The sequence below is a fragment of the Gracilinanus agilis genome, chromosome 5, assembly GCF_016433145.1.
Source record: "Gracilinanus agilis isolate LMUSP501 chromosome 5, AgileGrace, whole genome shotgun sequence".
Lineage (NCBI taxonomy): Eukaryota > Metazoa > Chordata > Mammalia > Didelphimorphia > Didelphidae > Gracilinanus > Gracilinanus agilis.
Genome location: NC_058134.1, coordinates 200,685,975 through 200,712,787, shown reverse-complemented (window position 1 = coordinate 200,712,787; position 26,813 = coordinate 200,685,975). Strand labels below are relative to the sequence as shown.

At 38.0% G+C, this 26,813-nt stretch overlaps 1 protein-coding gene across 1 annotated transcript; it reads left to right on the top strand.

Annotated features, from left to right (window-relative positions):
- The first annotated feature begins 3,644 nt into the window (after nucleotides 1-3,644).
- On the top strand, nucleotides 3,645-25,787 carry CREBL2 (cAMP responsive element binding protein like 2). The gene is made up of 4 exons (XM_044677557.1): nucleotides 3,645-3,887; nucleotides 16,306-16,503; nucleotides 21,467-21,611; nucleotides 22,722-25,787. The coding sequence occupies exons 1-4, from the start codon at nucleotides 3,873-3,875 to the stop codon at nucleotides 22,724-22,726; spliced, it is 363 nt and encodes a 120-aa protein (XP_044533492.1). The 5' UTR covers nucleotides 3,645-3,872; the 3' UTR covers nucleotides 22,727-25,787.
- The last annotated feature ends 1,026 nt before the right edge of the window (nucleotides 25,788-26,813 follow it).

Genomic DNA, 26,813 nt, shown 5'->3' with positions numbered 1-26,813 from the left:
AATAATTTTCTAGTTAGATATTTTTGTTTTGTTTGTTTTGTTATTCACTGCTCATTTTCCTAGTCTTTTTCTTGATTTTCAGTTTTATATGTGGGCTCTGTTTTCAGGGTAGAGGAAACACTCTCTTAAACTTCATTTTTTCCTCGCTGCTACCCATAGCTCTTTTTTAGAGTTTCTGGAAGTTTCAGTTTTCCAAGGTGGTATGATGGCCTGTGAGCAAGGAGCTCTGAAGGTTACTTATTCAATTTCCCCTAGATTGCTGATGATTTCCAGGGCTCAGAGCACTGTAAGCTAAGCTGCCTTATACTGGGGTTCAGGACCTTGTACTAGGGCTTGGAATTTCAAGGGGTGGGCATGGGATACTCTGCTGTTGACTTAGGCAGGATTTTAGGATCTGGAAGTTGGCTTGAGCTCAGATTTGTAATTTGGAACAGTAGATTGCAGTGGAGGGTAGGGTGATAGAGGGGGCTTGCTACTGGCTTGTCCTTGGTGAGGCTTTGCAGAGGTCTGTGTGGCCTGGCTATAGCATGTGCTGCTCTCTCACCCCAGTGAACCAGATCTTCTCTGCCTACTTTTCAAGTTGTTTTTTTTTTTTTGGTAGGAAAATTGCTTCACTCCCTCCCCTTGCTGGTGGTGCCCTCCAGTATTTGTTTTGAAGCCTTATTTTAAGATTGGTTGGAGAAGATTCTCAGAGCAGTTTGAGCTTTTCTTGCTTCCAGACCATTGTGGCTCTGTCACCCCTCTAAAATATTTTGAATTTATAGTTTACCATTTTTCTATTGAAAAGAGAAGGCACCAAGATTGTTCATTATATTTAATATGAATTCTGATGCCCAGTAGTGTTGTTTTCATTTTTCATTTCCATTATTGAATATGTTCTCTTGGTTCCGCTTTATTAATTTTTCTTCAGTTTGTAAAGAATGTTCCCATCTTCCTATTTCTTTAAATTCCTATTATTCCTTGCTTATAAAAATATTTCATTACATTCACATGCCATAATTTCTTTAGTTAACTTCATTAGATAGGGCCACTTTGTTTCCAGAGTTTTGCTATCTCCAAAAGTCTAAGGATTTTGCCATCTTTATTTCTGACTTTGACTTCTTTGGGTGTACATGCCCTGTAGTGGGATTGCTGGGTAAACATAGTTTAGCATCATCTCTCAAATAAGCTCAAATAGTTTTCCAGAAGAATCAGAACAATTCTTAGCACCACAATTAATTTATTAGTGTGTTTGATTTGTATTGCCCCTTCAGCATTAACAATGACTTTATGTTTTATTGGCTTTGCCAATTTGATGAGTATAAGATAAAACTTACAAATTATTTTAATTTTCTTTTCTTTTATTACTCATTATTTGAAGTACTTTTCGTATAGGTGTTGACATTCATTTTCTCTTTTGAAACTTGTTTCAGAGAATGACTTAAATTTAAATTATATATGTAGATACACATGCATGTATGTACATATATAAAATACATTATATATAAGTATGTGTGTATGTATATGAAATATATATTAATATACATGTGAAATCAACAGAACCCAGATACAAATCTATCAATAGATAGAAAGATATTTTGTCTGAACTCTATGATTTATTCAGTTTGAAGAATTTCTAGCATAGTATCTCCTTTCACTGATACAACTTAACTTTTCTATGACTTTTACTTTTAGAGCTGCCCTATCCAATGAGTAGTTAAATGACTTGCCTAGGGCTTCATAGCTGAGCCAGAGATGGGACTTGAACCTTGGTCTTCTTGCTTCCAAGGCACACCTTATTGATCCTAATATATTTATGCCATTTTCCAATATAACTTGGAAATCAGACTTTATCAGATATTTGACATTTAGATTTCATCCTCCATGTTCAATAGCTTTTCTTCTTATTCTGTTTTGTATATGCAAGTTTCCTTCTTAATTTCTCTCTCTCTTCCCTTCATAATTGTCTAATTTAAATGTTTTGCACGGCTTTGCATGTATAATCAATATGGGGGAGGGGTAGGAGGAAAGGAGAGAATCTGGAACTCGAAAAAAATTTAAATTAATGAAATAGTTTTTCTACATGTAATTGAGAAGTATTTAATGAAATAAAAATTTTTATTTTTTAATTTGTCCATTTTATTTTTTTTTTAATTCTCCTAATCTACACCTCTCATTTTGTCTTTAAAAGACAGTATAATCATGGTTAGGGTGGTGCACTTGTAGTCAGGAAACTGGTTTTAATCTCATCTGAAATGCTGTAGGCTTTGTGAGTGAAGGCAAATCATTCCATTTCTCAGACTCTCCTTTTCCTTATCTACGAATAGGGAGAATAATGTTTATATTATCTGCTGACCTTAGGATAGACAATTTTCTGCATTAGTTCTGTGAATTTAAAAAAATTTTTAAAATGATTAATTCGATATAATTGGTTTCCTTTGCAATCCTATGTATTTTATACATTCTAAAACATTCTGAGGCAAGGTTCACCAGGCTGGGTCCAAGACACGAGAAAAGACTAAGAACTCCTTGGGAAAAAAAGATGAGCATTTATTAAGTGCCTATAATGTGCAAGACACTTTACAAATAACCTCATAAAATTTTCATAACTCTGGGATGTAGGTGCTATGATAACTCCCATTTCACAGTTGAGGAGACTGAGGCAAACAGACTCAAGAGTAAGTTTCTGAAGTAGAATCTGAACTCAGGTCTTCAAATCCTAAACCCAGCACCATATTGAGCAGCAAATTTCTGTTCGTGTCTTATCTCGGATTCAGATTTTGTGTAACCCTAGACAGATCATTTAACCTCTCAATTCTCTAGCCAATACTCTAAGTTGCAGAGCAGGTGACTCTATGCTTTGGTGACGGGAGTTCCCTTAAGTTCCGACGCCAATGAAAACTCCCCAACAGCAATAAAAAGCCCATATCTTACAGGGTTGGCGGGAGGAAGTTGTTACTGTTTTTTGGCTTGTTCCTATGACTTTATTCTATTGTTTTACTGGTATTAACGATTCTTGCGTTCCAGGTTAGATCCCTACTTCGTTATAACGGATCGATTTTTAAATGTATCGATGGTTTCTCCCCTTTAAGGACCCAGGTCGCCTAATGAGTGACTCTACCAGGAAGCCCCCAAGACCCTTTCTTGCCAGGAACCACACAGCTTTGGTCCGTGTTTCAGATCCGGATTGAAAGGGGGCGCCAACTCCAGCGCGGACTCGCTGTCGGTGCCGGACCCTAGTAGCTTCCTTCCAGACCGACATCTCATCGGAGCGGCTCCGACCCCTCACCTTCTGCCTTCCCTCCGAACCCACAGGGAACGATGGGACACGTAGTTCCCACCCCAAGGTCTTCTAATTATAGTTTTTCGTCGCCTGGAGGTAGCCTCGTCCTTGGAAGGGAGGAGGACAGAGGAAGAGGGAGCACGAGCCTGGGGAGGAGGTCACGGCCGCCGGCCTGCTTCTTCTGGAATAGACCCAGAAGCTGTTACTCTCCCGGATCCACACCTACGCCCATCCAACGCCAGGGCCCCAATGGCGAGGCTGGTGGAGAACTACAACTCCCAGAAACCCCTGTGTCTACGGCACCCGAGGGACTCTTTCACCGAACTCCCTCCGGCCCCCGCCTCTCCCTGGCGCTTCTATAAACATACGGGAGAAACTGTCATGGAGGGGGAGGAGACCGCGGCGGCGGAGAGGGCCGTTTGGGGGCGCTCCTGGGATTCGCCGGCTCATTTCTGAACTGGCACCCACTCCCTGGGACCTCGGGATTCAGGCGGGGTAGAGACTAGACTAGACCAGAAGACGCATTGAAAAAATAAATCCCTGTCGTTCCTCGGGGGCGGAGCCGGCCGGCCGGGCGAGGCTGCGAGGCCCGGCCTCCGAGCCTGCGGACATGGATGACAGTAAGGTAAGTCCTGGCCTGAAGAGACGCGTCTGCCCACCTTCCCCGGTTCATTTTCGGGGGCTATCCCAGGGGGCGGGGAGCCCCACCCGAGGCAGGTAACGCACCTGGCCGGTGGGATCCACCTTTGAATTTCGGTAGGGGGTGACGAGGGGTCTGGGAACCCAGCCTTCTCCTGGAGGCGCCTTTTCTCCGGAATTAGCTTTCTCCCCCAGGGCTAGCCTTGGCCTGCTTGTAGACCTCGGGCTTTTTCGTTTCCTGTATTCACCCCGGTGAAGAATTGTCACCCTTGTCTCAATGTCCCTCATAATTCTTAGTTGGGGGAGTCCTTAACTGACTGCAAAGACCTTTCCTCGGATTTCTGTATCCTAAGTAAACTTATCTTTTATTTTTACTACCCCCGCCCCTTTCCTCTTAGTTGGGGAGTCCTTAACAAGATGAATATTCTTTGTTTTCTGTACCTTAGGAAATTATCAACTACTCTTTTGCCCCAAACTCCTTTAGGCTGAAATTACTTCCATCCCTGAACCACCTTTTTCTTATGGCCAGGACACCCTTGCCCCTCCACTACCTTCTACCAGATCCTGAAATTTTGTCTCTCCTAGAGTGCTTTATCTGACTAAGAAGACAAGTAGTGAATTCCTTTCTTGCTAGGGGACTTTAATGTTCTACTTTCCTCTCGATAATTTCTCTTTTATCCAGAGTATTTCCTGCTTTGCTTTGGTAGCTAGCACCATCAACAATTTATTAGTGTGTTTGACTTCTTATAACCCCTCCGATGGTATTTGAGTGGAAATGGATGGTAGAGATGGTCTGGTGACAGAATTGACAAGATTTAGTATCTAATTGGTTTTGTGGAGTGAGGGAGAGTGAGTAGTTGAGGATGATGTTGAGATTGTAAACCTGAGTATTGGTAAGAATGGTACCCTTCATAGAAATAGGGTAGTTAGGAAGAAAGGCAGATTTTGATGGAAAGATAATGACTTTCATTTGCTGAGTTTGAGATGCCTACTGGGTCTCCAGCTTGAAATGTATAATAGACAGTTGTTACAGGACTGGAGCTTGGGAGAGAGAATATACATATAAATATACATACATTTATTTGGAGTTATCAGTATATAATTCAGCTAATGAGATCCCGAAAAAAGAGAATATATAAAGAAATTAGAAGGCCCAAGATAGACTCTTGGAGGTATGCCTTCCATGTGGGATAACCTCATGCAGAGTAAGCTTTTATAATAAATAATGCTTTTTGAAGGGAAATAATTTTTTAAAGGTAGAAGGCTGGATGGATTGTGGAAAGGCACATTTAATGCACTGTTGGTGGAAATTAAATTGGTTCAAGTTATGAAGAGTAACTTAGAAATATGCTATATACTGTGAAAGTGACTCAAGATATATATGTCCTTAGACCCCAAGATTCTACTGCTATTCAAGGAGGAACAGTCCAGGGGCCAGTGTTATTAAGTAGCAAAGTAAGTGAAGGTGAATAAGGTGTAAGAAGTCTGGAAAGGTAGAAGGGATCAAGTTTTGTTTTGTTTTTGTTTTTGTTTTTTTAAACCCTTATACTTCGGTGTATTGTCTCATAGGTGGAAGAGTGGTAAGGGTGGGCAATGGGGGTCAAGTGACTTGCCCAGGGTCACCCAGCTGGGAAGTGGCTGAGGCCGGGTTTGAACCTAGGACCTCCTGTCTCTAGGTCTGACTCTCACTCCACTGAGCTACCCAGCTGCCCCGGGATCAAGTTTTAAAAAGCATTAAAAGCCTTTTATGATGCTATGGTTGATACTTGAGGTAATAGGGAGCTACTAGAGCTGGTACAAGTAGAAAAGTTGGTCTTGATGAGAAGAGTCATCTCTTTACCAGAAACTGAAGTAAAGAAGAGAATGTGAGACAATGTCCAGAGATTTGAAGTTGCAAATCATTAGATAAGATGTTGTTCAGGGTGAATGACCTTAATTTTCTCAGGCAAATATACAGGGACATATAGGGTATTCAGGGGAGACTAGTATGAAGATTTGCTAAACCCTTTTCAGGGTGCTTTTCTCTTTGATGTCCACCTGCCACCAGGCTCTCACTTGCAGCTCCAAGTAGCTGTAGCATGCTCAGTGGCCACACCACAGTAAAACTGCCTTGGCAAATAGACTAAATCAGGCTGAGGAGAACTGACAGACCCCAAACCTGTTTATGAGTAAGGGGAGTATCTACCCAAGGTATGTGAAGTCTCCTCCCGGCAGAAGGCAAATGAGAACAATTTGTTTTAGCAACCACAAAGGTTGCAGAAGCAGGCCCTGTGGAGTGCTTAGAGTTTACTTAGTCACTGAAGAAGCCAAGGTCATCCATTGCGTCCCATGCCCATCACTGACTGCCTTAACTTTTTTTCTTGCCACTGGAATTCTGTGACTGAAAGAGTGAGGTTGATGACTTTGTATAACTGTCTCACTTAAATCCAATTTATGTGTGAATCATTAGTGATGTCATTTTGTTCCTCTTCCACTATAAAGGACAACCACTACTACTGCCACAACCACCATCTTAGCCAAGTATTAAGTTGAGGTACTCTGCTGAAAGGTGCCAGGGGTTAGAGGCAGTGTGGGGGTTGGGGGGTGGTAGGGTGCTGTGAGAGTTTTGAAGAGAGAAAAGTAAAATTTTGAACTGGCTTTGTGGGAATCTTGAACTGGTTGTCCCTTAGGTATCTCACTCAACTCTTCTGAGATCCAGGAAAGTCAAGTTGTTTCTCCTTCTCTGATTATAATAGAACATTGCAGTCCTATTGACATAAAATAATCTAAAGTTCTTAGAAATCATCTATATTCATAAATATTAAAGACTAGTTCACCCTCAAGAATGAGGATAGCTATCACTACAGTGCACATTCTGTTGTCACATGCTGCACTTTATAAATTTTCCTACGTATTTGCCAAATTTTGCAATAAAGAGAGAATGCCACTGATCAGTATATGACATCTCTTAAAAGACATTTACTGTTCCAATGTCTTGGTAGAGGAAGAATGGTAAAATAGAGTGCTGGGGTTAGTCAGGAGCGTCTTGCTCAAAATATATCTCCAATATCACTAATGGCTGCTTGACTTTGAGCAAGTCACCTACTTTCTCTGAGTCTCACGGACTGCTACATGAATAAAAATAATAGCCGCATGCCTGGAATGCTCTTCTTCCTCACCTCTACCTACTGGCTTCTTTGGCTTTCTTTTAAGTTCCAACTAAAATCTCATCTTCTATAGGAAGCCTTTACCAATCCTTTCTTAATTTTAGTGTTTCCCCTCTTTTAATTATTTCTCATTTATCCTGTATATAGCTTGTTTGTACATTTTTATTTGTTTAGATTTTGAGGTCCTTGAGTTTGCAAAGACTATCTTTTCCCCTCTGTTTATATCTCCAGAGTGGCAAATAGTAGCCACTCAATTCATGTTTATTCACAGATTGACCTTGACATTGAAATATCTTGTTGTTTTCTTTGTCTTTGTGGCAGTGATAGGGCAAAATAAATAAATCATCCTAGTGTTTGAGAAACTATGATGTAGAATGAAATTATGGATTGTTTTTTTAAACCCACACCTTCCATATTAGAATCATATCAGTTCCAAGTAAGAAGAGTGGTAAAGGATAGACAACTGGGGTTAAGTGATGTGCCCAGGGCCACACAGTGGCTCTCTATTTCCTGAACCACCTAGCTGTCTCTATCATTAACTTTTAAACTTAAAAAAATGAAATTGTCTTGTTGAATATTTTTATTATTTATCATTGAAAGAGTTTTTGTGTACTGTATTTTTTGTTGTCTCTTTTTATGCAAAAGTCACCTGATTTTGTCCGTGGAGTTAGGGTCTCAGGACATTAGAAGTCAATTCTTGTCTAACTCGCTGTGCAACATTGAACAGAACACTTATCTTTTAAACATCTCTGTTTCCCCATCTGTAGAGTCCAATTCATTTCACTCTGTGGTATAATCAGTTGGTTGTAAAGAGCACTGAGATGAAAGAAAGGTGACAAATTTCAGCTGCTGGTTCTGTACAAAAGATGACTGAATGAAAGAATGAGTGAATGCATTCATTAGGCAACACTGTTATAATGTTCAAGTTTTAAATTAAAGGAAGCCAAAACTACTTTGAACATGATCAGAATCTTAACACTATTCTAGGCTTATGCTTAAACATATACCCAGCCTAAAGTACTTCTGATAAACTGGGACTGAAAGTAGTCTGAGGTTCATTGAAGTGGGTTCATAACCTCTATCTGGAGTCATGACAGATCTCTTCAATTTAAGAAGCATTCTTTTTACATTAGTGCAACTGCATTCCTTTCCTATCTTTATAGTCAAACTTCTTAAATATTTTTTCTTAATATCTTTTGATTTTGCATCATCTTCATTTCCAAATATATACCTTCCCTCTGTCTTTCCTAGAGAGCCATTGCTTATAATGAAGACTAAAAAAGAGAGGAGAATAAAAAGGTCACCAAAACTAGCCAACACATCAGCCGAATTTGACAGGAAGCAGATGGTTAAGCAGCAAATACAGCATGACCATTCAAGAAATTGGGCTGTACAAAGACCAGCAATTATACACCACCTCTGTAAAGAAGGGAAGGAGGTAGTTAGACTGGATCATTATTATTACAGTGTTAAGTTTTCATTATAATTATTTACTTTGTAATCATTGTGCAGGTCTTTTCCCTAGATTTGTTCATTTCACTTTGAATCTGTTGATTTGTCTTTCCTTGGTTCTTTGGATTATTTACATTTCATTACAGTAATACATGATATTCATGTACCCTAATTTGTTGAGCATTTACTGACTCGTGGACATCTCTTTTGTTTGCTGGGCTTTTCAGGATCAGGCTTGTCATATGATCATTCTTTATTTGCTACTTCACTCTCTGCTTCCCTTGACTCCCTGAAATCTGGCATTTGACCTCATTGACTTCCATAAAAACTTTGAAGTCACTACATTTTGTCTTAGCTATATTCATGTCTCATATATATTCATATGTTATGTCTCATAATTCTAAACCTTAGTTTCTAAGGTAAAGTATTGTATTCTTCTGGTTTTTAACTTTCTGACCCTTTTGTTTATTTCTGGCTCTTTTATGGTGAATAGAATGCCAGAGACAGGAGTCTTAAGTTCAGATCTTGCCTGGGATTCTTGCTTCAGTAACTCAGACTTGGGGCAAGCCACTTAGCTTGCCACTTATCCACTCTTAGCCTCAGTTTCCTTATCTGTAAAATGAGGGTAATAATAATATATCATTAATTTTTTTAACATTAAGTGAGATTAACCTACTTTACTATGTACTTTACTATGCTGAGAGCACTTTATGAATATTAGATGCTTCAGCTTCTACAACTACTACCAGGCAACTATTAAAAAAAATTATTCTGAACTAAACATCAAATAAAGCATTTTCATATGCAAAGTAGATAATAAAAAGAGTTATTTAAGAAACTGAGAATCTTTTACTACATTCAGCTTGCTTTTCCTTTTAAGTATATAATAAATTCAGCATGTAACTTTCAGAGGTGTCATCCTTGTGTGTTTCCTTTTGGTGTTTTATTCTTTTCTTCTTAACTTAAAATACTTTGACTCTCTTCTTCTTCTCCTCCTGCTCTTCCTCCTCTTTGCTCCAAAATTTGAAACTACATTCATGATATATTGCTTCTTTTTTTGAATATGTATTCTCAGTGATGGTTAAACTTTGTTCTCTGATTTTTTTGGTAGTGGTGAAAAATGACTCAGAGTCATATCTTATGAAGAAAGTAGATGGTACTATTTTTTGGTGAAGTTTACATTAAAATATCTGGTTTCAGTGGGGCAGCTGGGTGGCTTAGTGGATTGAGAGCCAGGTCTAGAGATGGGAGGTCCAGGGTTCAAATTTGGCCTCAGACACTTCCTAGCTGTGTGATCTTGGACAAGTCACTTAACCCCCATTGTCTAATCCGTGCCACTCTTCTTCCCTAGAACCAATACATAGTATTGATTTTAAGACAGAAGGTTGGGGTTTAAAAAAAAAAAAGATCTGACTTCAAGCCCTAGTTCTGCTGTGTGTAGTATTGGGCAAGTCACTTCAGCCCCCTGAGGCAAATCAGTTTCTTCATATAGAAAATGAAGGGGGTGGGTAATTTCCAAGAATCCTTCTAGCTCCAAATCCTAGGATTCTATTTTTATCTGATGCATTAACTACCTTCAAAGATTACTCAAGAAGGATTCTAAAAATGATTACTTTTAAAAATCACACTTTTTACAGATACTTGAGAAAATTACAAAGTAGGACATAAAAGATGGTTAAGCTACATTTGTTTTATTTTTTAAATAAATTTTTATTGACATGTTTTGTCAATATTCCTTGAATTTCTTTCAATATTTCTCCCCCATTATAATCCCTTCCAGAGAACCAACACATATAGCAACATTTTTTTAAAGAAAATAAAAGAAAATCTGGGTGCATAGTGACTCATCTTCCTGAATTCAAATCTAGCCACAGACACTTCCTAACTGTGACCCTGGACAAGTCACTTAACCTTATTTGCCTTTGTTTCCTCATCTATAAAATGAGCTGGAGAAGGAAATGACAAACTTCTCTAGCATTTCTGTCAAGAAAACCCCAAATGGAAAGTCAGACATGACTGAAAACAACTGAATAGCAATAATAGAAAGAGGAAGGAGAGTCAGCTCTCCTTAGTAAAACCAGTTAATATATTGAAAAAGTCTGAAAACTGCTGTGAGAAAATGGGGGTGGATTTTTCTTCTCATATCTCTTCTTTGCTACCATGCTTGTGTTTTGTAATTTTGTAATATTCACTTTTGGTAATTTTGTGGCTGTGTTTCTCTTTACATTGTTATAATCCTATGTACCACAATTCATTAAATCATTCCTCAATTGTCTGGCATCTGCTTTGTTTCCAATTCTTTGCTACCACAAAAAAAGTGTTTCTGTAAATATTTAGGGGTATATCAGACCTTTCTGTGACCTCCTTGGTGTGTATGCCTTGCAGCGAATCAAAGGATATTTGGATTCGTTTTTTAGCATAATTCCAGTTTATTTCCAGATTGTTTGGACCAGTTCACAGCTCTTCCAGTAGTGTTCCTACAGTTTCTCATCTTTCTGAAGCCCCTACATTATTGACTATTTCCCTCTTTTGTCAGCTTTGCCAATTTGTAGGTTATGAGGTAAAACTTTTGAGTTTTTTGTTTTGTCTTTTTTATTAGTGATTTATTTGGAACAATATTTCATATTTAATGGATTATAATTTTCTTGAGTTGTTTGATCATATTCTTTTGAACAGTTCATATTCTTCCACCATTTATTTCTTAGAAATCACTCTGCGTTTTATGTATTTGTGTTAATTTCTTATATATCTTGATGATATTATCCTAATTAGAGATATTAGATTCAAACTTTTTTTCCCTGATAGGCACCTTCTCTTTAGTGTCTATTTTGTAATATATTTTTGCTTAGTAATAATGATAGCTAGGGGGCAACCGGTAGAACACTGGATAGAGTACCTGGAGTCAGGAGGACCTGGGTTTAAATGTGACCTCAGACTTCCTACTGGTATGATCCTGGGCAAGTCAGTTAATCTCATTTGTCTAGCCCTTGCCACTCTTCTGTCTTAGGATTCATACTTAAACAGATAGTAAGGGTTTAAAATAATAATAGCTAGCATTTATATAACAGTTTTGAGATTGGCAAAGTGCATTACATATATTACTTCATTTAATTTCACAACAACCCCATGTGTTAGATACTAGTATTATTCCCAGTTTTACAGATGAGGAAACTGAGGTTGAGAGGTTTAGTGACTTGCCAAAGGTAATCCACCTAGTAAATGGGGCAAATTGAGAGGATTTGGGGGCCTTTGAATGGATTTTAGGATCTTTGGAAGAAAGCAACTGACACTACACAGAAAATAACTTGTATTTGGCTGAGAGGATCAGCCGTTCCCCTTGGGCCTAAATAAAGAAGCAAGCCAGCTAATTATGAAGAGTTATCTTTGGAAGTCCAGGAGAAAGTCATTTATGGAGTAATTACCTGGATGTTTGAGAGGGATTCACTTCCTTACCTTTTCCATAGTCTAGTGGAAAGGAGGCATGCCTAGAAAAGAGCAGATCCAGAGATGGCAGCTATAGAGTTAAATTGACAGCAGAGTAACAGGTCTAAGGAGGCTTTTAGAGTGATATTCCTAGCAGAGATACTCAACTCTGATGAAGGAGCAGTGTGACAAAACCAAGAGAAGAAAAAAGAAATCAGGGCTCTCTCTGCAGTGCTAGAAATATGAGTTACCATGGCCATATGTATTCCCTATCTGTGTAGTACTATGTTCTTTGTGTGCACCTTCTCTTCTACAGTGTGTGTGTTTGAGGTACACCTCAAGTTCATGGAGGAATTGTTTGGTTACTATTTTTCATTTTATTGACATTTCAGTAAATAGCTTTTCTTTGAGCTAATTGTGTTAGTTGCCTGACTCTTAAAGCTGAACACACTGGTAGGGACTCAAGAAATTATAGTTTTAGAAGTATGGATCCACTCAGTACCATAAACTTAGGATAGTTCATTTCCTAGGTAACCCAACCTGTTAGTGAATTGAAGTCATCTTAGAGGGGACACCACCCTGCTATATTAAGTATTATTTTTTTTCTATTGATTTTTTTCAAGTCTCATACTTTTATTCTTAGATAGTTCCCTGGGAACACTGAGAGGATGTGTAGCTTTCCTTTAATTAATCAGTTAGTATATGCCAAAGGCAGGTCTTGAATGCAGATTTTCTTGATGCCAAGGCTAATCTTTTATCTACTATGCTGTACTGTCTCGCCTATGTTAAATATTATTCAAATTATTTGAATTTATAATCTGGCCTTTTAAGTATCTTCTTGTGTTTCTGGCAAGGATTATTTTTCTGTTTGCAGTGCTTCTTTTATTTTTTCTGTTGTAGACATTCTAGTGCATTTTTTTATTGTATCAATATTTTTCTTCACTAATTTTTATCATCTAATGGGGGGGTGGGGTTGGCCATTTTCTTTTCTTTGGTATTTTTGTGTTTTTTTTGTTTTATTTTTGAGAGGAATCAAGTATGTGCTGGGGATACAAAGATTAAAGTAAATTAAGTCCTTCCTTGAGGAGCTTACAGCCTAGCTATGGGAGAGATAACGTACACATAAATTCATATATATATATGTGTGTATGTGTATGTATACACATACATACACACATATAACATATATGCATATGTGTTCATGAGGTGTTCAGGGAGGACTAGCACTACTGATATAAAGGCTCCCACCCTACTCTCACTTGTGGCTGCAAGAGGCTTTGGTATGCTCAGTGGCTACATCCTGATAAAACGGGCTTGACAGATGTGCTAAACCAGGTTGAGGGTAACCAACAGGCCTCAAACCCATCAGTGAGTTAGAGAGATATCTACCCCAAGCATGTGAAGACTTCCCTTGACAGAAGGGGTAGGTCAGAACAGTTTGTGGCAAATGAGAACAATTTGTTCCAACAGCCATGGAGTAGCAAGTGCTGTGGAACAGTTAGATCTTGGTCAGACATTGAAGATGCCAAAATGCCATTGAATCCTGGGCCATTGCCAGTTGTCTTGACTTTTATATTGCCGTTGGACTTTGATGATTCTTGAAGAGTGAGGCTGATGACTTTGTGCAACTCTGCCTCACTTAAATCTAATTCACACATAAGTCAAGACATTGCTCTTGCCCCATGATGTCATTGGTCTTCCTCAAAAATGAAGGACAAACGGGGCAGCTGGGTAGCTCAGTGGAGTGAGACCCAGGCCTAGAGACAGGAGGTCCTAGGTTCAAATCCGGCCTCAGACACTTCCCAGCTGTGTGACCCTGGGCAAGTCACTTGACCCTCATTGCCTACCCTTACCAATCTTCCACCAAGGAACTAATACACAGAAGTTAAGGGTTTAAAAAAAAATGAAGGACAAACAACATATACTATTGATATAAGACTATCTGAGGGGGAAGTCATCTAAATAGCTGGAAGGATAAAGGCTTCATGGAGAAGTTGGCACTTCAGTTGAGCCTTGGAGTAAACTAGGGATTCTAAGAATGAAAGTGAGAAGGGAGTTTAGGGCTTGTAGGGGGTAAAACTTCTAGTAAGGCACAGATGAAAGGTGGAGAACTTTTCATGAGAAACAATATGAAGGTCACTTTAGCTGAGCCACAGTGTATGTGGGAGTCACATATGGTGATAAGGCTAGAAAAGTTGGTTGAGATCAGGTTGTGAAAGACTTTAAATGTCAGAGTTTATATTTGATCATAAAGGAAAACCACTAGAATTTATGGAGATGATGAGTAGCATGCTCAGGCTTGTACTTTAGGAAGAACCCTTTGGCTGCCATATGGAAGGTGGATTGGAGGAGGGAGAAACTTGAGGAGGGCAATTAGGAGACTTCTGATAGTTCAGGTGAGAAAAGTGATGAGGACCTGAACTAAGTCTTTTAGAAACCTGACTCATTTTCAACCCTTCCCTGTCATCTTGACTAGAAGTCTCCACATGAAGCATTCTGTTAAATACTTTTTTTTTTTTACTTTAAACCATTTTCCCAGTTACATAAAATGTGGCCAGGAAGATAATTGAAAGATTGGAGAATTCTGTATACATAGGACATTTAGATTTATGGGAGAAATTAGATAGTCTCTCATGATATCCTTTGGACAAGATAAAGAAAGCTGGATTGGATTATAGTATAGTGAGTTGACTTCAAAATTTGTTGAATGACCAAACCCAGAAAGTATTGATTAATGGTCTATTTTCAATCTGTTAGGAGATGTTTATTTATTCTATTTTTTGGTTCTGTCTTTAACCCATTCCTCATTAAAATTTTTATGCATCACTTGAATAAATATATAGATGGTATAATTAACAAATGTGTAGCTGATTGAAACATAGAAAGAGTAAATAATGCTTTGGAAGATTCCAAAAAGATCCTGGGATTCTGAGATGATAAACTAAAGCAAAAATATATGAAATACTATAGAATAAGTGTAAAGTTTTGAATTCAGGTCAAGTATAGGATAGTTATGTGTCTTAATAATTTTTTGTATGAAAAAATTTGAGTTTTAATTGGGTAAAACCTTTGTAGGAGTTATTAGTGTGATGTAACTTGCAGAAGAAGCCAAATATAATCCTAGTATGGATAGGAATATAGTGTCCAGAACAAGTTGTACTCCTATAATACTCTGTGCTTTATAGTGTTGTGTTATGTCTTAAAGTGCTACTTTTTTTAAAGGACATTGACACTAGAGGAGGGTAACCAGGATTTTTGTGGCCTTTTCACACCATGAAAAAGCAAGGAATCATTGAAGGAACTAAGGATTTTAACCTGGAAATGAGAAGACCTCAATGAGGGACATGATAGCTATGAGTACATATTTGAAGGGCTATTATGAGGAGGAGGGATTACATTTGTTTTCTATGACTTTTTAGAAGGCAAAATTAGAACCAATGGGTAGAAGTTACAGGGGAGTAAAATTGAACTTGCTGTAAGAAAGGAATTCCTAATAATGCTATCCAAAAATAAAATGGGTTACCTTATACAATAATAAGTTCCACATCAGTGGAGTTCAGACTGAGACTGGATGACCAGTTTTCAGGGGAGTTATAGAGGGTACTCATGCAACTGATGAAATGATTTTGTGATCTGTTAAAACTCCTGTAATTTTGTGATTCCATGTTTATGACTGGCAGTATAGGCAGGGTCCCTCTGGGACCTGGGAGTTATAAGGAATACTCTAAACCAGTGGTTCCCAAACTTTTTTGGCCTACCGCCCCCTTTCCAGAAAAAATATTACTTAGTGCCCCCTGTCACATACTATCACCGCCCCCTTACAGTTATTCTCCACCCCTAAACGCACCTGTGGCTATCACCGCTCCCCTGGATCGCTGCAGCACCCATTTTGGGAATCACTGCTCTAAACCTATAGAGATTATCCACACTTCTGTTTCTGGCCCTAAAAAAGAAATGGGCATTTTCTGAAGTGCTTGTGACTTTTCATTCATACCTTTGACCTTGAATATATTTAAAGAGTGGCAACAACCATCAAGCATACCAAGTCTTTTTGAAAAAAAAGATTGTCACTTCATAACTTCCATGAAAAAAAATGTTGCATTTTAATAAAATCAAAGTCTCTGTAATTTTTTTTTTCTGTCCCCATCTCCGTCTTAGAGGGGAAAAAAATCTATGCCATTAAAAAAAATCTGTGTGAGGCTCATATTCACAGGCCACTTGATGGGATTTTGCTTCCTTGATTTTGTTAGCCTTATCTCTTTCTATTATTTTCAAAATGTTCTTTTGCCAGTGTGCATGTTAGTCATAAGACTTTATAAAACTGCATTCTAGCTCTGTTGATAAGCAAATGATTGACTTTTTTGTTTTTCTTTCTTCCTAAAGGTAGTTGGAGGCAAAGTAAAGAAACCAGGTAAGCGTGGTCGAAAGCCAGCCAAAATTGACTTGAAGGCAAAGCTTGAGAGAAGCCGGCAGAGTGCAAGAGAATGTAGGGCCAGAAAGAAGCTGAGATATCAGTATTTGGAAGAATTGGTGTCTAGTCGGGAGAGAGCCATCTGTGGCCTCAGAGAAGAGCTGGAAATGGTAAGACATTTCTATTTTGTTCATTTTTAGTTTTCTTTCTAATCCAATGCCTTTCTTCATTCATTTAGCCAAAGGAACTACATATTCCATTTATAACAGAATAGGACATTTGTCATGTCAAACTCAAATAGAAATGGATCCCTATGGCTGCCTATCAATTTAGAAAGCCATAAGTTAACATTATCTATGTTTTATTGTATATTTATATCTTTTGTTAAACATTTCCCCATTACATTTTAATCTGGTTTGACCTACACTAGAGAGGTTTGCAGGCTTTGAAGTTGATACTCTGGTGTAGGCTCACTAGCTTCTGAGGTGTGATAATTTGTGGGGAGGCAGAGTAGTAATACTTCACATTTATATAACCCTTTGTGGTTTGTAGGGACTTTTCCTTATAACATTCTTGTGAGGCTGGTAGTGTAAGAGGCAAGTAGTGTGATTTGGCTGAAGTTCTGGGTTTATGGAGGAAGACCAAAAATGGCTTATTAAAGTCAAGGGAATATAAGGTTAGAAGGCTCTGAATGAATCACTGTACTGCAGAATTAATGCCCTAATAAAAAATAGATTTGGGGAAGATTTTTATAGGAACAGTTTGTAGAGTTCTCTTTATCCTACATCCATTTATTATGTGCAGAACACCTTGCTAGCCACTGAAGGAGAAAGAAAAGTTACTGAGAAACAGTCTTGCTCTTGAGGCACTTCTAGTCTAGTAGAAGAGATAAGACATTATCAAACCCTGATACAGGAAAGCGTATGGCAAATGTTTGAAAGGACTCTGAACAAAACGTTCTGATAATTCTGAGGAGGGCAGAGATCACTGAAACCAGGTCAAGGAGAGATATTTAAGAATAATTGGCTTCTTGAAAATTATGACTAAGAAAAAAAGAAAGAAAGCCCTGGATACTTTATTTCAAGAAATCATGAATGAAAACTTCCCAGCTTCATTAGAGCCAGAGGGCAAAGTGAGCAGAGAAAGAATTCACCACTTAACCTTCTGAAAGAAATTCCAGAAGAAAAAGTTCAGAAATGTCATAGCCAAATCCAGACTTCCCAAGTCAAAGGAAAAATAGTGGTAGCATGCAGAAAGTAGTCTCTAGTTGGGACCCCAGAACCCTGGCAGTGAATACTTAAATTGCAAGGAAACCTTGGTATACGGTATTCCTGATGCCAAAAGAGATAGGCTTATAACCAAGAAAAACTTACCCTGCAAAGCTGAATGTAGTTTCCCCCTGGGTGGGGTGGGGTAGGGAAGGGGAAGATGGCAAGGGGGGAATGTTTGATGGAATAGAAGACTTCTTAGCATTTCTGATGAAAAGACCAGAGAAAAAAACAGGAATTTCGAAATATAAACACAAGTTCAGCAAAACTTAGAGAAATAATTTATTTGCATAATTGAAAGAGTATATAAGATGATGTAATGCTAATGTTCAAAGAGGAGAGAAGAAACAAGTATCTCTTCAGAACATTGATGTTTTTGAAGGGTATTAATGGAGTTAAATAAGAAAAACAAAGTTCCTGAGAGTGTTTTGTTTCTGTCCTGAGGGTTTGAAGAGGAGAAAGGGAAGGAATCCATGTATAGAATGGAGGAAGAAGGGGATGGAACTTGCCTAGAATCAATTATTAATTTGGCAGAATGGGGATTTTCTTACATTTATGTAGTGCCTTAATGTTTACAAAGTACTTTACAAAATTTGATTTGATCCATACAGCAACCCAGTGTTATAGGTCTGCTATATTATTCTCATTTTTCAGAAAAGGGAGTTGAAGCAGTGAGAGGTCAGATGAGCTGCTCTGGTCACACAGCTAGGAGTTGCCTGACACTGGATTCTGATCTGTGTTTTATAGACTGTCAGTCCAGCTTTATTTACTACATTTATTTACTTTATTTACTAGTTCTGAGGTGTCTGATTTATAGGCAAAACTCCCAAGTGCTTTAACCAGATTAAAGTGTAATTGGGAATTTTTTCAGTCATGTCACATTGTAACCCTATTTGGAGTTTTCTTGGCAAAGATCCTGGAGTGGGTTTCCATTTCCTTCGTTGCCTCATTTTACAGATAAGGACCCTGAGGCAAACAGTTAAGTGACATGCTCAGGACCACACAGTGTCTGAGAGCAGATTTGAACTCAGTTCTTCCTGCCTCTAGGCCTGGAGCTCTTATTTACTGCTTCACCTAGCTGCCCCTAATAATGGAAAATACTTAACAAAATAAATATAAATATTAACTTGTGATTTTTTTTTTAAGTTGATAAGTATCCTGTAGAAATTGCTTTTTTTTTTTTTTAAACCCTTACCTTCTGTCTTGGAATCAAAACTGCGTACTGGTTCCAAGGCAGAAGAGTGGTAAGGGCTAGGCAATGGGGGTTAAGTGATTTGGCCAGAGTCACACAGCTAGGAAGTGTCTGAGATCAGATTTGAACCCAGGACCTCCCATCTCTGGCCCTGACTTTCAATACAGCTGCCCCCTAGAAATCGATTTCTTATTGAGTCTAACACCACTGTTCTATGCCATGCTGCCTTGTCATATAGACTTATATTTATAAATGTAAATGTTTAGGGTTGACTTAAAAACATTGTCCCTATTGATTCTCAATATATTTTACTTTCTTCAGAACTTTTGTTCGGCAGAAGACTGTAGTAAGATCTCTTTTTCCTAGTGAGGAAAGGAGAGTAGTTCTGTGGGAAATACTGTGCCGCATTTCTTCCCATCATAATAGAAAGAAAATTCACTTCCCTAACATAGGAGAGGGTTCGATTCTGTGATCTCACTGATTCATGAATTACCTCAGCTGATGCACAGCACAGCACATCCATACATGTCTATCTTGTGTTCTCCCAAAAATTCTCCACTGAAGGTCTGCCTAATGTCTTAGAGGCTTTTCTTGCTTTCTCCTTCTAATGTGAGGGTACCAGGAGCTCATTGACTACCCACCTGCCATTCACCATTCTCGCTACATAAGCAGCCAATCTTCTCTTTCTGTCACACAATTCCTTAATGATGTTTTTTACTCCCGTTCTTCTGAGTTGCTCATTGTTTATATGTACCACTGTTCACACCTAACTTGTGTTTCTCCATTGCCCTCCCTGTGATGTTTATTTTAGTTATTTTCTCAGTTTTTGCCTTTCATGATTTCTCTGCAGCCTCTGACACTCTCAATTACCTTCTTCTTTATACTTTCTTTTCTCATGATTTTGGCAGCATTTCCTTCTCCTGCTTCTTCTATCTGATCTCTCTGTCTTCTTTTCTAGATTTTTATTTGTTTCATGCTTGCTAACCATGGGAATTCTCCCAGGGCTCTGACCTTGTCCTTATTTTCTTTTTTTCTCTATAAAATTTCACAAAGTGATCTCATCCATTCCCATGGTTTCAATGATCATTTCTGTGTAGATTTCTCTCAGATCTGCTTGTCTACCTCTAATTTCTCTGTCCAGCTCTAGTCTTATATTTTCTTGACTCTTCAGTCTCTTTCACCCTTTATATCTACTCTATTACCAAGTACTTTCATTACTTTTTTAAAAAAATCATTTTATTTTATTTTCAGTTCTGAATTCTCTCCATCTTACCTACTTCTCTCCCACCCATTAGGAAAGCAAGAAAAATGAAACCTATTTTAAATATGTATAGTCAAGCAAAACAAATTCTTGCATTAGCCAAGTTGGAGGAAAAAAAGTGCTTCAGTCTGCACTGAGCCCCACAATTTCTCAGGGAACAGATATAGTATGTTTCATCATGAGTACTCAGGAACCTAAATAGTTAGTCCCATTGTGTTAATCAGAGTTCCTGTCTTTCAGAGTTGTTTGTCTTTACAGTATAAATTGTCATATAAATTATTCTCCTGGTTCTGGTCACTTCACTTTGCATTAGTTCATATAAGTCTTCTCAGATTTCTCTAAGATTATCCTCTTCAGGGGGCAGCTGGGTTGCTCAGTGGAGTGAGAGTCAGGCCTAGAGACAGGAGGTCCTAGGTTCAAACCCGGCCTCAGCCACTTCCCAGCTGTGTGACCCTGGGCAAGTCACTTGACCCCCATTGCCCACCCTTACCAATCTTCCACCTATGAGAAAATACACCGAAGTACAAGGGTTTAAAAAAAAAAAGATTATCCTCTTCATTATTTCTTAGAGCACAGTAGCATTCTATTAAATACGTACATATATGTAACTAGTTCAACCATTCCCTAGTTGATGGGCACCACTTCAGTTTCCAGTTCTTTGATGTCATGAAAAGAACTGCCAATACTACTTAAGTAGTATCTTTCATATATACTTCTTTGTCTCCTTTGACTTCACTCCTGGACTATTGCCATAGCTTGCTGGGTTGGTCTTGCCATGTCTCTCCTCTTCCAATCTAACCTTCACTCAGCTGTCAAATTGATCTCCCTAAAATATGTCTGACTATATTACATCCACTCCCTATTGTCATTCTAATAAACTCATTGGCTCCCTATCACTTCCCAGATCAAACATAAAGCCATTCATAACCTGGTTCTACTTACCTTCCCAGTTTCCTTACAACTTACCCACTTCAACTTCTGAAGTCAAGTGATACTGGCCTCTGCTGTTTCTTGAACAAAATACCACCTCTGGACTCTAAGCTTTTTCTCTGGCTGTCCTCCATGCTTTGTACTTTCTCTGTCCTTATCTCTAAGTTCTTAGTTTCCTTGGCTTCTTTCAAGTCTCAGCTAAAGTTCTACCTCCTTCAATAAGCTTTTCCCAGGCTTTCTTAATCTTAGTGCTTTTATCTTTGACCACAAGTAGCACTTTGAACCTCTTTTTTGTATTTTTATTTACTCATTTGTAGCATAGTTATTGGTTTATGTGAGGAAACTCTGCCTTTCTGTATGAGCCCTGTCATTGCTAAGGTGGTGGTTTTTTTCTTGGTACATTTTCCATTTAGTATTATTTCTTTATTTCTTGCATATGACTTGACTGAATTTTGCCTATATATATATCTTACATATTTCAGTACAAACAGTGGTGCATGGCAATGGATCAAGGAAAGATCCCCTCTGAAATAAAAGCTCTCCTAACTGGAGAGGAGCAGAGCAAATCCCAGCAGAACTCAAGCAGACACACCAAGGCTGTGAAGACAGAAGCTAATAATAACTCTTGTGAGTACAGTGCATGCTATGTTGATAATTGTTGAAGGTTTTCATGGTAGCTATTTAATTTGCAGTCTGTCTCTCTCCAAACCAGAAGTTTAGATTAAAACAAAATTTTAACATCATTTGTTATAACAAGCCTAAAGAAATGACATGAGTGTCTAAATATTAAAGCACATTTTAAATGAATATAAAAATTAATGCTACTTATGGGGGAAAGTTTTAATAGCTACAATTATCTTGTAGATAGGGGCTTTGCGTTATTTTAGATATTTTCAGTATGCTGTTTTATCACATTAAAATTGCCTTCTGGGAGCACTTGGATTAGTTTAGTTTGTTTTTTTTTAAACCCTTACCTTCCACTTTAGAATCAATATTGTGTATTGGTTCCAAGACAGAAGAGTGGTAAGGGCTAGGCAGTGGGGGTTAAGTGACTTGCCCAGGGTCACACAGCCAGGAAGTGTCTGAGGTTACATTTGAATCCAGGACCTCCAGTCTCTAGGCCTGGCTGTCAATCCACTGAGCCACATAGTTGCCCCTGAGCACTTGGATCAGTAAAGGGAAAATATTTTAAATAATCAACAAATAAATAATCTTTCATTCTCTTTTTTACTTTGAAGTTTTATTCTTATGTAAAGATATTTGGCTTTTCATTGACTATCATTGATCAGGAAACATTATCTTAATTATAAATTGAATTAAAGAAGAACAGTAAGTCAAACTATCATTTGTTCTCTGAATATATTTTTTAAAAAATCTTAACAAACTGCCTTTAATGTAGATGCCTAATGAGGAGGGTGGGGGCTGGGGGTGAGGGAGAAGCACAGATTATCACAAGTTTAAAGTTTGTTTTGAAACTCCTTTTGTTTTAAAGGGGCAGTTGGGTTGTTCAGTGGGTTGAGAGCCAGGCCTAGAGATGGGAGGTCCTGGCTTCAAATCTGGTTTTAGATACTTCTTAGCTATGTGACCCTGAGCAAGTCACTTGACCCCCATTGCCTAGCCCTCACCACTCTTCTATCTTAGAACCAATACATAGTATTGATTCTAAGAGGGAAGGAAAGGGTTAAAAAAAAAAAAACTCCCTTTGTTTTAAAGTTGTTGTTGTTGTTTTTTCTTCAGGGTGAAGGTCATTTCCATTTAAGATCAAGAAGTAGTTGCTGAATTGAACATTCAGAATCACATGGAAGAATGGACAAGATTGGACTTTGGAATTTAATTTGCTACCTACAGTTCAGTGGTCATTTATGTTAACCTGCAGTTGTTGACCAAAATCTGATTGTTCTTGTTGAAGGACCTTGTTTTAACCTTCAACATTGGGAAAATTCAGAATATTCAGTCCTCTTTCCCTTGATGTTGATAGCTGCAGTAGATTTGCACGTGATGTGATGCTTGGAAAAATCCCTATGGCATGGAGGACAATAAGTTAAAAGATAGCAGTTTTGCACCTTAGCTCCATATTGGTTAATTATGTTCTTTTCATTTAATTGTGTATGTTGGTGTCACTCCATTTGCTTAGTTTTTTGTATAGTCGTATTCAGAGAAACCAAATAGGCTGTCTACTAAAGTATCAGTTTTCAGCCTTTAAAATGGACCTAAACTTCTTTTTATCAAATTTACTTGAGTGATTTGTAATATATATTTCCTGCAGGAACCACAGATGTATTCTGTGTATCATTCCAGCATAAATTGTGCATATGTACTAACAGTTATATGCATTTCTATTTTTGTAATCCATGATGATCTTTCTGTTACATTGTACCTATAGGGACAATCCATATGAAAAGCTATTTGGGGAAGCTTCACTTGGAAACTCATGTAGCTGTCCTCCCCAACTGTATTTATCAACTATTGAAATTTCCCCATCTATATTAGTAAGTAAATTAATCAGATTTTAAAATTACTTTTCAGGTATTCAGATGCAACAAGTATTTTGTTATTGCTGAATGTAGTGGTATATATGTATATAGAGAGATATTAAAACATTTTTTTTGTACACTTAACTAGCTTGGGAGACTATTCTAGAGAAAATATTTTTAAATTAGCTGCTGGTCCTTCAGGATCTTGTTTCTGCCTCAAGATCTGTACTAAAGTGACATACAAATTGCTTATAGCTCTAATGGCTGCTGCAGTAACCAAAACACCAAGCTTCTTTCCTGACGTGAGAGTAAAAGAGATTGGGCCTCATTTGTGCTTTATTCTGAGAAAGAGGCACAATAGGAGGGTTCTCTGTTTCTGTTCTTACTTGTTCAAGCCAGAGAGATAGTAACTAGAGAGGAACCTAGATCTTGTGTGTTTGAGGAAAACCCAGAGCAAGTGAGTACTTTGGTCCTGTCCAAACCACAACTTCCCTTTCCTGAGCCTCACAGCGGATTCAAACATTGGTGTTATGGCTGTCCACATCACTGCCATAAATGTGAGGCCAGGGAGAGCAGAGAGCAACTCTTCCACTGACCTCTGCCATTCCTACCCAAGCCTGCATTTATATGAAGATTTATTTTCCCCCAAAGATGGTTTGGAACAGTATGAGGAATCAGGCTTATGACAAAGTATACAAATCTTTGGAAAATACACATATTTTAACCAAATACTAGGACTGAATGCAATTTAATTTTTCTACTCCCATTTCTGTGTTGAGGTCCTTTATCATTGTCTCTGTCTTAGATCACTAAGTAAGAAGTTGTGATCTCTTAAACCAGTTATGTATATATATGTAAATTGGTCCACAATTCCCTGTCAACTGGCTTTTTAACCAAATGTCTGTTAGCAAGTATTTATTTTAGGGAAGATGCATCTCCCTTAGGGAGATGATGTGGACCATGACAAGGACCACATACGTGAATATATTTCTTTCCTGGACTGTAAGGGATGCCCTCATCTGGCCTGAGATTGAAACAACCTGGTGTTCTTTGGAGTGCAAACTTAGATTTGCCCCTTTGCCATTATGTGACCACCATTAATAGGCTGTTAGCTTAGTCTTTCCCTCCCCCAGTCTTTCTGTTTTGGAGCAATAAAGGGATGAAGAATATTGAATGTCTTAGAAACTGGATATGTTTTTGTTGTTTCTGGTTACTTGATCATATATGTTTTCCAAAATATCCCAAGACTTGGTTTACATTGTTTCTGGACCATTTCCATACCGTCCAGGTAGTTACTGTAAATGTAAATATTCCCAAATGGAAGTGGTTGTTCTATGGGATGTGCCTGTTAAATTTGAAATATTTCCTCCCCGGTAGCAATTCTGTATCATGTGGGGTCATTTGGGCTTTTGTTTATAATATCTTTACAAAAGTTAATAACTTTACCCTCACATAGAAGATATGGAATTCATGTAAGAGTAAATTCCAAGTTGTTGAGCTTATTTTATTCATTCTGCTCTTTGGGGATAAACAGATGAAGCCTAAGAGAAGGTGCCTTGGCTTTAAAAAGGAATGCTTTGAGTGCTTCTGGGGTTGTGCTGTCAGTGTACTTTGGTTCCTTTTAAAGCATGGTAATAAATGTCATTGATAAAAAAGAACTGGAGCACTTCCTGTTCCATTTCAGTTAAAGAGCGTAGCGTTTATGAAAACTCTAGCATATCTTGGTGACTGGACAACATAAAGCAGAGGGAGACCATGAGAAGAGGAGAGAATGATTTCAGTTCTGAACTATTACATGCTACACACTGTAGATAACCAACTATATTGGCACTTCGCTTATTTAAAAAAGATCAGGGAAAAAATGTATTTTTACCAGGCATTGGATTCTCAATTAATTCATATAGAATTGTTGCACATCAGCTCAGAGTAGTGAAAATGGCTAAAATATATCTTTCCATGATATTTTATGTATTATCTCTAGATTTCATTGTAGCAAACTTATATTGTTGTTCACCAACTTGCTGACAGTATTTACCAGTGTCATCTTTTAGCAACTGATCATCTTTCAATTATGATAGATCTGATTGGCTTATTATAAGGGAAAATGTCTAGAATTTTCATTGAAATAAAGGCAAAATGTTGTAAATGACATAATTGATAAATTTCACAAGAAATCAGTTAGACACACAATATTGCTTAAAAAGAAATATGACTTAAACCACATGGTATTTCTGGGACATTGAAGGAATTTTTATTTCTCTAAAGAGCATTGTACATTTATATTTTTTATTAAAAATAAAAGAGGTCTCAATCGCATGCTTCAAATTACTAAAATATTTCTGTTTGAATGTTTCTTTTAGTAGTATACATTTTTTTTAGCATTAAATTCATAGAAGCCCAGAATTTTAGAATTGGAAGGGACTTTAGCAGTCATCCAGTCGAACCCATATATTAAAGGAATTCCCCCTATAACATATTGAAAAAGTAGTTATCTAGCTTTTTCTTTTTTTTTTTTTTTAAACCCTTAACTTCTGTGTATTGGCTCCTAGGCAGAAGAGTGGTAAGGGTAGGCAATAGGGGTCAAGTGGCTTGCCGAGGGTCACATAGCTGGGAAGTGTCTGAGGTCAGATTTGAACCTAGGACCTCCTATCTCTAGGCCTGACTCTCAATCCACTGAGCTACCCAGCTGCCCCCATCCAGCTTTTTCTTGAAGACTTCTAAAGAGGAAAAACTCAACAAATCTTGAGGTAGCCAGCCCATTCCACTTTTGGAGAGCCCCGATTGACCGGAAATTTTTTCTTCCATTTAGTCTGAATGGACATCATCCAAGTTCTACTCATTGTTCCTGGTTCTGTCCTCTGGGGCTAAAAGAACAAATCTAACCCACCCCTCCCTCATGGGACAACCTTTCAAATACATGGAGACATCTCTCTTTTCCCCTAGAGTCTTCTCTAAGCTAAAAATAATTAGTTCCTTCAATTGATCTACATGTGACATAGATTCAAGGCCTTTCACTTTTATGGTTGCCCTCCTCTGGACATTTCTAGCAACCAGTTCCTCCCTGTTGATTAAAATCAGATCCAGAACAGAATTAACCACCTGTTTGCTCTTCTATTATTTTGAGGGTGAATCAGAAAGTTATTAGCTATTTTGCTTTGGTCATAGAGATGTCTGGATAATTGAAGTCCCCTTTGCCAGGCTTTTTTGACTGATGGTTCAAACTCCTTTCTTCTTTCAGTCTAAGTAGTCAGCATACTGCCATGATAAAAAAAAAAACAAAACAATTCTATTCCTCCCTCTGTTGACCTCCCAAAGAGTCGTCTCTATCATTCTTCCCTTTGCCTTCTCCCCACCC